Source organism: Salminus brasiliensis, chromosome 11 (genome assembly GCF_030463535.1).
Source record: "Salminus brasiliensis chromosome 11, fSalBra1.hap2, whole genome shotgun sequence".
In the NCBI taxonomy this organism is placed as follows: Eukaryota; Metazoa; Chordata; class Actinopteri; order Characiformes; family Bryconidae; genus Salminus; species Salminus brasiliensis.
The window spans coordinates 9247658-9261487 of record NC_132888.1 but is presented as its reverse complement, the minus strand read 5'-3'; the positions used below and the strand labels follow the sequence as shown (position 1 = coordinate 9261487).

The following is a 13830-nucleotide window of genomic DNA, read 5'->3' as shown; positions in this document are numbered from 1 at the left end:
AAGTCACATTCCTACCGGCATAGTTGCTAAGACCCTTCCTCTTCTTCCTCCTCCAGTAGAGCCAGATGCTGAAGCCCATGAGGATGACCCAGCAGGCACCTCCAATGCCCGCGATGAAGGCCGGCTGCTTCACCACATCAGTGATCTGCTCTGTGATGCTGTTATTCTTGTTCCCACTCACAATCACATCTCGGAAGTCCTTACCTACACACACGTGCACACACACACACACACACACACACACATACACATAGAGGTTTCAGTCTTGATATATGAGCTATCTCCTGCTGCTGGCTGTGAGAAGAGATGGATTGTGAGGATGACATTTGGGAAATAAGGGCATGACAGTGGCCAAATCATCAGTTATGGGTCAAACCAGTCAGAAGCAGTCAAGGCTCACATGAATCACGCCCTGCACTGCAAAGTGATATGAAAAGCATTTGGCTCAGACATAGACTAAAGGCAGCCTCAACTTCGCCAAGTTTGACATTTCTCCACACACAAACAGCATTAAAGATCCAGCTGAGGCCCGCCTCAAAGTGCATGCTTCCAGATCCAACTCAAATTCAATTTAGAGCTCCAATTTGTCACAATTTTCCATTTAGCTCAAACACAGCTGATCAACCAAGACTGCACTGGAGGTATGAGGCTAACTAATTAGCATGTAAACTGTATGCGTAAATCATTACACAATCATGTTATCTTTGATAAAACAGGGTTATTTAGGGGTCAAGTAAATGAAGTAAATTGTACAGTGCTCCTGTCTTACCAATGACGATTGGCTGGGGTTCACTCTTCACCCCCACTCCTGCGCTGGTGCTAGCAGCCACCTCCACCCGGTAAAGCACTCCCGCCTGAAGACCCCCCACCACCACTGAACGGATGGCCGCGTCCACTGTTTTATTCACATGGAAACGGCTCTCATTCCCCAAACACCAGATCTGAGACAGAGAGACATATAAGCATCAGATCTGAGACATATAAGCATAAATAACTAAATAACTAATAACTAAACGATGCACCTGTAAAGTGTATAAAACTGGAGCATGGGATTAGAGTCCTACCTTGTACTCCTGAATGATGCCGTTCTGGTGGTCCACAGGAGGGGGGTCCCACGAAATGCTGATAGAGGTGCTGTTCTGATTCCCCACCGTCAGGACAGTCACCTGCTGGGGTGGAGCACTGGGAGCTGAGAGACAGAGAGAACAGACATCAGTGAGGACTGCAGCTTAAACAGCGTTAGTGCTGCAGAAGCTCTGCACGGTGGCCTAGATTCCAGACGAGCAGACAGTTACATGTATATCACTCAACACACACACACACACATACACAATCTCCGTCTGTCCATCTCGGCGTGTGTTACATTAAGGAGCGGCTGTGTGTCTGGTTTAATGTGTGCGCAGGTGGCTGCGAGGGCAGAAGTTCATTAGTTGGGGATTGTCTTGATCCTGACACTGATTCTGCTGCACATTTCACGATGATTTAATATCCGCGCCCCCTCTGAAGCCGGGGGATTTACACAGAAACACCGGCATCGATTTTTTATGGAGTGACAGTTAGGCGCTGAGCCATCGCCGATAGTTTGGTTTTTGGAGCGGATCGCGGGAGAAGCCATGCAGGTCTCTGAGCTCAGAGGATGAAGAGGGGAACGTGAGGTACATCACAACACACGCATTTACAGAGAGAGAGAGAGAGAAACAGGCTGAACAATACACTATTACCCCACTGACTCTACATGCTCTCTATATCTATGCTCAAATTACAGTCAATAATAATAATAATAATAATATGAATAATAATAATTTTATTATATATATAAATATATATATATATATAGTACCTGAAATTATGTAGGTTCATGCTTATCTGCACCAGAGAGTCCTATTCTATTGCAATACTTCTTTACATTCATTGGAAGAGGTGTCCACAAACATTTGGACATCAAGTTTGTGTTGTATGTAATCTCTCTACACAGCTATATATATATGTATGTATATGTATAGAGAGAGAGAGAGAGAGAGAACGAGCAGAAGTGAAGGTAAGTGAAGGTAAACATATTGTCATTAACCCAATGACAGAGGCTGCAGGTTGTGAAGTGAATCAGTAGAATGAAAGGGAACTGAAAGTGTGTGTTTTGTGCTCTGTGTCTCTGGCGTGGCCGTATGGCAGGACCCCAGACTTCAGCTCTATTAAACTCACACCGGAGCTGCTTTGATGGAGATGCTGGCACACGGTGGGTGGAGAAGTGAAAGCAGTAATGGCTTGATGTTGTGAAAAATAACACTTTCTGGAGGAACAATGTTTTTCTCATTTCCGCTGTGGGGGGATGGAGAACTACAACACTACAGAATACTGACAGCTCAATTACAGCTGCAGCCGACCCCTCGTTCAAGTTCAAGGCAGCTTTATTGGCATGACTGTATCAGGTCCAGCGTTTCCAAAGCATCATAAGAATAACAGTGCACTGAACATACAGATCTAAATATAAAGATCCAGGTACACTACATCGAGTTTCCACATCAGAGTCCTGAGGCTGCCTCCAGCTACCGCATGCTAACTTTATTAGCCAAACCTACAGGTGCCACGGTCTCTCTCAGCAGAACATAGTCAATGTCATTGAAAGTTAATGCTGCGAATCATTTAGCGGCTTATCATTAAGCCTATCTGAGCCCAAACAATACATATTTCTCATTTGGGGGGTGATGGTGCAGGCGATGCTAAGAGGACCATTAGCATGGTGATGTATGGCTGGCAGAAACGTGACCTCTGCTTCACTCCCACGGCTTTAGCCTGGAGGGAGCAGTTTGCAGTGCTTTGATACAAGCAGAGGAGATGAGTGTCTGCTCTGCATGAGATTTGATATGATTCTCATGTGTTTTACTATGCCGTGATGTGATGATGGGATTAATATGTAAAATGACTGAAAAAAACATTATTACATTTGGGAAGCTAAAGAAAAGGGATATAAGTGAATAAAGGCTTGATAGAATCCAGGGTCTAAAGATACCTCTAGGCTTAGATATAAAAGATTTTAAATACTAAAGCAACACTATGTAGCATTTTCCCTTAAAATTATAAAATATTATAACAATAATAATAAAATTACAGCTTCAAAATCATTGATAGCAACATAACAACATTGACGCTCCTCTATCGTTGCTACTTTTGGCTCGGCTCATCTAACTGCACTATGCAACTTTAGTGAAGCAGGCAGGACAGCGCTTGCAAGAACTGTATAAGTCATATTTGTGTAAGTTACCTGTAATATTACTCTACCACCTCAGTCCACATGCTTGTGGACAATGTCTTTCAGCAGTTCACACATTGTGTCCAAGCCAGCGCCAAGCCAGTATAGAGTGAACGCTAAGTAAACACCTATTTGCCTACGACCCAAGTCTTCACCAAAAAGAGTTGCTGACTCAAAAATCAGAGATACAGTTGTGTACTGAAATCACAGTTAAAAAGATAAGCTTGCTGAGGAACGTTTGAAGGTTCTCCGAATTGAAACTGTGGAGGAACCTCTTAAGGTACTTTGAGGGACCTCCAAAAAGATGGTCCTTTAAGATGCTCCTCCCCAGTTTCAAACTGAAGAACCTCTAAAAGTTCATCAAAGGTTCTGTGGTCAATTGTGGCCATCTAACGGCAGGTTTACACACTGTTAAAAGTAGAAGATCCCTGAGGAACGTTTAGAGGTTCTCCAACTGAATTATAATGTTTTAGCTATTACCAACAACAGCTGCAATCTCCAAAGCTAAACTGCAGTCTGAACAAAAGAAAGAAAGCACAAACAAGAAAAGAACTTAAAGAGGCATAAGGACAATATACATCCAGCTCTGAGGGAAACTAATTGCAAAATGACACAATTAAGTACAATAGTACATAAATCATCCTCTCCATGGACTCTGACAATACCCTCAGTTCTTTCAGAAAGGCTGTCTCTGAGAGTAGGGTCCAGGGCGCAGCTTCGTGAGGGAGCCCAGAGCTTTATCTGAAGCTGGTAATGGGTGTGACACACAGGTATACAGAGGAAGAAGCCATGAGGTAGACAAAAGCAATGCTGTAGACTTGAGATAGGACCCCATAGAGACTGTAGAGAACAAATGGGCCTGTCACTTATTTGACTTTAACCAGCACCTCTCTGCTTCACATTTGCTAATATGTGTGTGTGTGTGTGTGCTTGTGAAGCAATGGTTGGCTTGCTATGGCCGCTTAGCACTACACACAGTGGCAGGACAGATTGTGCTTTTTATCTATAGTGAACCGAACACATTTCTTCACCTAAAGAGGCTCCGTTTAGCTCTCTGCAGGGCAGAATCAACAGCTAGACATGGTTTTAGGAGAGTGTGTGTAAAGAATAAGGACCCAGGCCTTGATTGCACTGTGGATTCTAAGCTATGCTTTAGAGTAACAGTAGTTTGTGGTGTGGTAAATGGTAGCTTTGTCAAAGCCTGTTACCATCAGCTAGGAGAGTCTGGGCTTTGTGAAGTGTGTGTATGTACTGTATATGTGCTCATTTAGACATGCCGTGGGCTACACACACACACACACACACACACACACATATATATTCCACAAGCAGTGCGGTATATTGGTCAGCAACTGCAGAAATCTGAGCAGTTTTCTCCAGTGTCAGAAGAACTAACAGAGCTGTTGGAATAATGGTCATGACAGGACAATAATAGCCGATGTTGCTGTAGGCCTGAAGGAAAGTGCAGTCTGCAACAGTGTAACTGTATGTGCGTGTGTGTGCGTGTGTGTTTGTTTCAGAGACAGGCCAAAAGGACCAGCTTCCGATGCAGGTCCAGGCTTTCTGCCTACACTCATTGATTAAGTGGTTCTGAATATTGTCAGAGGTTTCTAATATTAATATTAGACCATATAATACTTCATACAGTGCAAAAGACACACTCCAAATTTGTGACAAAAAAATCAATGGTAAGTCTATTATGCATTCCACAGCAGTGTGAAAAATAGCACAATCATATAGCAGTAATTGTATTCTGCTTCCAACCTGAAGTGTTACATTTTAGGGGTGGAACTAAGTCAATCATCTAGCATTTCATTTTCTTCTCTGGCCGCTTTTTGGACTGCTTTTTGACCTGCGACACAAAATACTACATAGTATATCAGTGGCTTTCCCCATTTCCTCATAATCACTTTACTTTTTTTTTAAATAAAGGTGCCAAAACGGATATTGAACAATACCATAGAAGAGCCATTGAGAAGAACCACCTTCCAGTGGACAGATCTTCCGAGACCTACTTTTGTAAATCAGGTGCTGGACAGTGTATAACCTTTCTTAAGGTTTAAAGACTGTCCACATAATGTAAAGCTTTCTTTACGTGGTTATAAAACCACATACCTTTAGATTATATAAACATTCTTTCAAGATATAAAGTCTTTATCACAGTCACGAATGTCTTTTACAAACATGGTTCTTTGTGGAGGCGGTTCTTCTATGGCACCGCTCATAGAGCCCTTTGTGCCCCTCTCTTTTTTGTATTATTAAGAGTGTATGCATTATAAATCAGCCTTCAAATACAAATACAATCACAAAGACTGTACAAGATGACACATCTAGTTGAATCACATCAAATTTCATATCTTGGCTTTTGATTTTTTGACAAAGATTAAAGTGGAATTTTGATTAGTTCATTAAAATGAGTTCAGCTTAACTTAAATATTTCAACTATCAGCAAATTAAGCGAAAAAAAAATGGACAACTAAAACTTGGTGTGCAGCTCGTAAAAAGTGCTCTCCCTTACGTTCTTCAGTGGTCCTCGCTGTCCTGGACTCGCTGTCCATGCCCTGGAACTCATTGAAGTAGGGACGGACTTTGATCTCGTAGACGATGCCTTTCTTCAGTGAGGAGAGAACCATGGTCCTCTCTGAGGGTATCTTGACATCCTGGCTCTGCCACGACCCAGGAGAGGACAGCCCTGATGTCTGCCTGTACACAACCCTGTAGCCCTGGATGAACTGAGACTGACGGTCCACCTGCAAAATACAAAGACAAAGCCAATGTGTGTAAAGCTGTGTTAAAAGCTGCATAACCTCCAGATTTCAGAGTGAAACTGTCTGTGCTAGGTGGTTGCTATGGTATCTCAGGTGACTGATATAGTGTTCCAAGGGGTTGCTATGTGGTGGCTATGGTTTTGCTAGATGGATGCTATGGTATCCCAGATTGTTACTATGGTGTTGCTAGTGGAGTTTCTGTGGTGGTTGCTTTGGTATGCCAAATGGTTGCTATGGTGTCACTAGGTGGTTGCTATGGTGTCGCAGGGTGGTTGCTTAGGTATGCCAAATGGTTGCTATTGTGTTACTAGATGGTTGCTATGGTGTTGCTAGGCGGTTGCTATTCTATCCTAAGTGGTTACAAGGTGATTACAATATTGCTGCTGGTGGTTGCTTTTGGTATGCCAAATGGTTGCTATTGTGTTGCTAGGTGGTGGCTTAGTTGTCGCTATGGTATCTCAGACAGTTACTAAGGTGTGTTCCATGGTTTCTGGAAGACATGATATGGTGACCTATCACTAGGTGGTTGCTTTGCTGCCGCTGGGTGTTGTCTGGTGTGGCTATTCTATTTAATGTGGTTGTTATGGTGTTGCTAAGTGGTTGCTGTAGTGTTGCTAGATGGTTGCTATGGTGTTGCCAAGTGATTCTTGTGGTGCCCCATGTGGTTGGTTGTGGGTGTTACTAGCGGATTTGTATGATCGTGACATATGAAGGGTGTACAAGCTTTTGCACGCCATTCATTTCTATGGGGGAAAAAATCTGTAAAAAAATGTCTTTGTTGCTCCAAAGAAACCATGTGACCAATCGAAAAAAAGCCTGTATTGCACAAAACAATCTGGATATGATTATAAATCATAAATTATATAACAGTACATAACATAACGGATATTATTATAATATCGAATATAACGCCCCCTTCAGAATGGCACATCGTAACACGTTGATGTATTTTTAAACCCGCAGTATTCTCCTTTGTTCTTTAACACGTCCCCCAGGCTTCAAATCTAGTCATTACGCTCCGACTGATTAATGATGCTGTCTAACATCCACATTTAAGGATGTTATTGCAGCATGAGCCATTTGCTTCGAAAGGCTCGCATGTTCTAATGCAGCTTGGATCCGTAGGGAGCCTCACGTTCAGAGGGTTCACAGCGCCTCTATAAAAATGCTTTTAGCGGCCGCTCGCAGAGATACATATACATGATGCACGCGTACTGTAAAAGCCTCACTCCGACAGAGCTCAGGAGGGCTAACATGGACTGGGGCGACCTCAGCTTAGGTGCTGGAGTGAGGGGAGTACAACAAGACTGGAGATTAGAGGCGAGAGGGAGGTGCAGAATAAATTCTTTCCCCCGAACCAGAGTGAAGAAAAGACACCTGCACACTCGCTGATAAAGGCGCACACTTTAACCGAGAATTCCTAGCCGCACGACCACCAGCCCATCAGACCAGGAGTTGTTGGTGTTCTCAGGCGAAAGGGAAAAGCTGCATTTTCTGAGGGAAGGGCACAGCAGGGCATAACTCACGCTAATGGCTATTCAGCTGCAGGGCAGTGAAAAGCATGGCTTTCAGGCAGAGATATTAAACAGCTGTTTTTACTCCCCCTGAAGGCAGATTAAATCAGCAGAAAGCCTCCTATCAGCCACTCTCCTCCCCTCTGCTTCATAAGTTCAGCGCACTGAAAGAGCCTGAAAGAGGAATGCTGAAGCTTTACTCAAGCTTACACAACAACGCAGGCCTGGGCTAGAAAATACAGCAAATACAAGCGATTAAGACCAGTAAACAGATTACGGTACTCGAGAATTCCTTGCTTTCCTTCACTTATCCAGGGAAAAAAAGCCTCTGCACGCTGACATAATGACTTCTGATATCCACAGTGTGCTAATCGCCGAACGAGACAGCTATAGCAGTGCTATCTCTAATTTAACATAATACAACAAACACTAAGCGCATCAGATGTGCTTACAGTATGTCTGATCTGTGGGCCACAAATAAACAACAATGCTAAGACTTAGATGAGCTGGAATGATTGCCAAGCCTGTTGGCTCTGTTAGGCGTGAGGCAACACTAACCAATAAATGAGGAAATGCTGCATTTATAGCTTATACTGAATTTCCTAGATGCTCTTATCCAGAGTTTAGCATTGTTTACAGTGCTGCCTTCTTATATACTGTATATATATATATCAGCTTTGTCTGACAAAAACCTGGTATCTCCAAAATGGAAAACAGCTTCTTAATTTTTAATGGAAGTCATTCTGGAGCATTTCTATTGGTCCAAAATAAGATCAAACAGTTAAAAATAGAACAAAATAAATAAAAAAATGGGGATACTAGGTTTTTGCGTGACAGCGATGATATAACACCCTGACTAGTGCCAACAGACAAACAGACAGACAGTCTGAAGATACTCCTAAGCTAAGATACTGTTTCACAGCTGTTGTACTGGATCTCTCTCATTTATTTGCACTAATAATTCATGAAGTAATTAATTCATTAATTACCTTTGATTATCATTATTTTAATAGGATTTTGCATGGCCAATTCCCACCACTAGCTAGGACAGTGACAGCTGACAACATGTTCTTCCACCATGACATTTAAAGCCAGCCAATCACATTTATCAGAACATCACTGGACAGCTCAATAGCTCCACACGCTTGGAGGCAAACACTAACTGTCAATGCTGTTGCATCAACTATTGCAACAAATGCGCTGAGTGTTGAGGGGAAAAGGGAGGGAGGGCCAAATATACTCTCTTGGACCCCTGGCAATGGACGGCTGTGGCCTAATCTAGAACTCACAATTTTCCAATGATTGGGCCAATGCAAAAACAGTGTGTGTACAGTATATCTGTACAACTTTACAGGAGAAAGAAAAAACCTTCTTAACTTTTAATGCAAGTCGATGTAAAAATATTTTATTCCAAGTCATTTTGAAGCATTTCTATTGGTCTGTTCATCATGAAATTTTGAGAAAACGTGAAGAACAACAGCCAAGTTCAGACAGTGTCAAAAAGTGAGAAACGAAAGTTTTTGCATGACAGTGGCAATATACTGCTATACAGTAGCATACAGTGTACACAGAGCATAAAGTGCCCATTTTAAAACCTGAACCAAAACTGTGAAACAGCTGTAAAAAAAACAGCTGAAGTAAGGCGTGCTTTACAATCAAAGTTTTGAGGGCTGCACCTGCCATGAATCAGCTAATTAATTAAATCTCCTCTCTGTATGCTTTACTCATTTGTCTTCATTTACAAAAAAGACCTGATTTTAGATTGATGAAGCTCCAGATGGGCCTGCAGCCTTTCCATGTCCACTGTGTGACTGCAATCAGAAACACACTCCTCGTCCTCCAAACCGATCTGACACACACTTACTGAGTCAGCATTTGCAATTAATCAAAATGGCATTTTTCAAAGACAGTGAGTTTTTACTGTACATCAATTATGCAGCAGATCAAGACTGACTGATGAAGAGGGAGAGAGGGAGAGAGAGCCAGCGGCACTTTTGGATCTTCGGAAACTTGAAATCCATCATTTCCTCACTTCCTGACTAAATCGCCAAGAATGGAAAACGGCAGCATTAAAAACCAACCCAGGACGGGTCTCTTTTACATGTTCTTTAGCTCTAAATTAGTAAGCAGTGATGATTTGTCTGCTGCCCAATTACTGTCTAATCAGCGGATGACCTACCGTCCATGTGACCTGAATGGTGGTGGGGCTGAGGACCACAGGGTTGTGAAGCCGAACGATGACTTCCCCCAGCTCCTTCTGAACATGCCTGTGATCCACACCCTGGGCTGGAGGACTGATATCTACAAAGAGAGAAAAAGAGAGAGAGAGACTGTCATTGGCTCTAAGCAAAAATGGTTCTATACAGTACTGATAAACGGTTCTTTGAGTAACAACAGTGGATTTGCCTTTAATCAGGCAAACAACATTTTATGCATTCAAATGGTTCTTTGAATTGGCTTGTTCCTACACAGTACCCTTGTATTTAGGGAAGAACCCTTAAAGAACCATTTTTTAAAGAGTGTACATGAGCTACAGTCTCCAATAACTAAGGAAGCTGAACTGTTCTGCTAATCCACTCACTGCTATAAACAGGAAGCTACAGGCATGAACTTGTGCTCCAGGTCTAAATTAACTGAAGGTTGCAGAGCTTGCAAGGAAGAGGCCTTATCATCCAGTCCTAATGAACAGACTGCGGGCTTCATGCTACTTTAATCCAATCGCTTTCCAGTTTGAGGCAGGTCATTTTTTCCAGTTATGATCATTAAGGTAGCAGGGACGACTCCAACTCGATTACCAAGTCCAAAAGTGAAAGATGTTCGTTCTGCACTAGACCCTAACTGGGACGTAATGAAGTTTATCTGATGGTTAGGCTACAGGCTAACCAATCGAGGTTAGGCCATTTCCCTGCTAAATAACTCCTGACCTCTGAGGCAGCAGAAAGTGGCTCTACAGAATAACATTTTCTGGCTCTGTTTACTTCAGCCAGTTTTCTCCTCAGTCAACAGGAGGAAGACCTCCACTGAGATGGTCAAAGAGAGGTAAGTCTGTCCACTGTCCACCATATGACCATCTTGGCAATACTGTTTTAAAGTGACAGAAGACCGGGCTCCTGTCTATGTGAATGGACTGAGGCCTATGAACCAAAACTGACAGTCAGTATACATAGTGACTATACAGCTCCAGAAAAAATTAAGAGACCATTATCAGTTTCTCTGGTTTTACTATTTAAAGGCAATGGTTTAGGAAAAAATAACATTTGTGTTTCCTCTAAATTCTAATAAAAAATATTGCTGTTTAGAGCATTTTTTATTTGCAATATAAATAACAACTGCTCAAACAATGAAAAAAAAATATTATAATAATTATAATGCAAAAAAGTTATCATTCAGATTTAAACAACACAGTACTAATATTTGAACTTTAAGAGCATTTAGAAATCACTATGGTGAAATAACATTCACTGCCAATCACAGCTTTCTTGTCTTGGCAGGCTCTCCACTAGTCTTTCACACTGCTGTTGGGTGACTTTATGCCACTCATAGTCTGCAAATTCAGATAACTCAGCTTTGTTTGATGAACTGCCTGGAATAGTTGACACGTGTATATCTCCACACTCATTCAGAGTGAAGATATGAGGAAGGTTTGAGTTTACTTTTGTTTTAAGGTTTACTTTTCTCGTAATGTCACTTGTGAAAAGACTTTTGAGACATTTGGTAACCACTCGTCAGAAAGACAACAGTGCCCTTAAATGATGCAAGCATCACTGAAAGGATGAAATAGGCCTGGATTTCCCTGGTTTACAGAACTTGGGCATAATTCCCATTTAACATAATAAGACGTTACAGCTCAGTTGTGTTGCTGTCAAAGTACATCAAATATGAGTGCCAAACATGGTGGCAAATACATAAACTAGCATTAGTCCTAGTCCTAGCTTCCTGTAATTCAACCATGATATCAGCCCTATCTCCCAAGTCATTTTGGAGCATTTCTATTGATGAAATTCTATCATGAAATTTTGACACAAAGAACAACTGACATATTTGCATTATTGCATAAAAAATTGACAAAAATGAACGATTTGAGTGCTGCATTGAGTGCTAATAGCTACAACCTCCACATTTAAACCAGTGAACCCTTCTCTCCTCTAACAACACCTTCGTTACGTTACCTTGTGTCCGTACTGGTTCCGACATGGGACTGGGGTCACTCAGGCCCTGCGCGTTGACAGCTCGCACCATGAACAGGTAGATGGTGTTGGGCCGGAGGCTTTTAATGGTAAACTGGGTGGTCTTAACGTGGTCTGCCACTGTCTGCCAGCTGTTACTCACAGATTGGCTGCGAGAGGAGGGAACAAAAGCGTCCATTTTGCAAATGGGTTAACAGCATGACTTCGACCTGATGGCTTCATCTGCACATTCTGGCAATTTTGTAATGGAGAGCGGTTACTTTACGACGTCGCCGACATTAAGGGACTCCTACAGTCACAGAACATCACACACACGCATTACAATGGATTTTTCTATTCCTCTCAAATTGCACTAACCACATAAAAGGTGCGATTATCCACTATTTGAGGAAAAAGCCCAAATGAATGTCACATTCTGCACCATTATATTACTGTACAAACACTACACTTAATAGCATAGTAAGAAATTCAGCTCTCTCATTTTGGGTTGTTCCAAGGTACCAATGCTCTTGCATATACCAGTGAACCAGTTTCTATTTTTGCCTTTATTCTATTTAATTACGCATTTCAACATATTCACTATTCATCATATTTTCTGTTGAAGGCTTGTGTACAGCATTAACCAAACAGATTCTGATTCCTTAGCCATTGAAAACAGTACAGTTGCTTTTACCTAAAGGCTTCAATCACGTAAGAAGTTGTGACTGAGGCGCCGGTCAGGCCGGGCTGCCAGGACAACGACACACTGTTCTTGGTGACGTCAGTGACCTGAGGTTTGGAGGGCGGTCCGGGAAGTTCACTCTCATCTCTGTTCTTAATCATCACAACCCCAGCAGACTCTGACAGAGCAGAAGAGACAGGGTACATCAGTGAAAACTGCTGGACTAATTACAGACCTGACAGTCAATGTGAATAAAGGCATGGCTGGGTGATGCTGAAGTGTCCAGAAGTATTGTTTAAAACCCCTTCGACCCCAAAGTCTCACATACAGGGACATAATTCAAGCCATGTATCCTATTTTACTGTAAAGGATACAGAATAGAGTCTTACAATGAATAACTCAATAGCAAGTCCACAGATTAACCTATAGAAGATGTTCTGCTGCACTATTACATGTATCTACATATGTTATTACATATTCATTAACAGAAATATTAAACACATACTTATTTACATTAGATTACATTAGATGTAATTACATTTACATTCACTTTTGACACATTTGCGTGTACAAAGATGTTTAATATGGTTTTTCGTACCATAATGTATCTTCATCTTCTATGATTTAGCTGGTCTACCAGCATGAACAACCCAATCAAGCTAGTTGATCAGATGGTCCAACCTGGGTGAACAGGATGAGCAAGGTGGTAGACCGGCAGGACCATCATGACCAAGCCGGTTGACATGCATGACCATCATGACCAAGCCAGTTGACAAGCATGACCACCATGACCAAGCTGGTCAACCAGTATTAATACAATGTCCTAGGTGGTTGACCAGGAGGACCATTATGACCAAGCTAGTTGACAAGCATGGCCAGCATATTTAAGCAGGTTGACAAGCATAACCAGCATGACCAAGTTAGTTGAACAACAGGACCAAGCTGGTTGACCAGCTTCACCAAGGTGGCTGACCAACATAACCAGTATGACCAGCTTGACCACCAGGATGAACAGTTTTCTAACCACCTTTACCACCAAGTACTAGCTTAGACCCTCTGAAACCAGCTACCAGCAAAAGCAGGGAGCAGGGAGGTGTGACCTCTGAGGGCTGAACAGCTAAAGGTTTTAGGACAGGAGTGACTAGTGTGATGAGGTTGTGATGTACCTTTCACTTCCAGAAAAGCACTCCAAGATGTTTCCCCACTGGAGCTGGCAGCCACACAGGTGTAGATTCCAGAATCGGAAAGCTGGGAGAGAGAGTGCCATCGTCAATGTGATCAAGTCCAAGTAACAACATCATCATCTACTGATGCATCCAATGCCGAGGCTGTTGACGGTAATTTGCGCTCATGCAAGCCTCTGTCTTAGTTATTATTTTGGCTCAGGCCTAGTCAGGGGATTCAGGCGCATGGTGAGGGCAGTGTGAGTGTGTGCTCGTGTGCGTGTGTGCGC

At 42.4% G+C, this 13830-nt stretch overlaps 1 protein-coding gene across 8 annotated transcripts in view; it reads right to left on the bottom strand.

Moving 5' to 3' along the window:
- The window catches only part of robo2 (roundabout, axon guidance receptor, homolog 2 (Drosophila)), a 573599-nt gene that overhangs the window by 50527 nt on the left and 509242 nt on the right, over nt 1-13830 (bottom strand). For all 8 annotated transcript variants that reach the window (XM_072691588.1, XM_072691590.1, XM_072691589.1 and 5 more), the window contains 8 exons: nt 13544-13625; nt 12390-12555; nt 11699-11865; nt 9709-9830; nt 5766-5997; nt 1065-1189; nt 770-941; nt 16-204 (listed from right to left, as the gene is read on the bottom strand). In XM_072691588.1, coding sequence (XP_072547689.1) covers nt 16-204; nt 770-941; nt 1065-1189; nt 5766-5997; nt 9709-9830; nt 11699-11865; nt 12390-12555; nt 13544-13625 — 1255 coding nt within the window. The remainder of the gene's footprint in view (nt 1-15; nt 205-769; nt 942-1064; nt 1190-5765; nt 5998-9708; nt 9831-11698; nt 11866-12389; nt 12556-13543; nt 13626-13830) is intronic.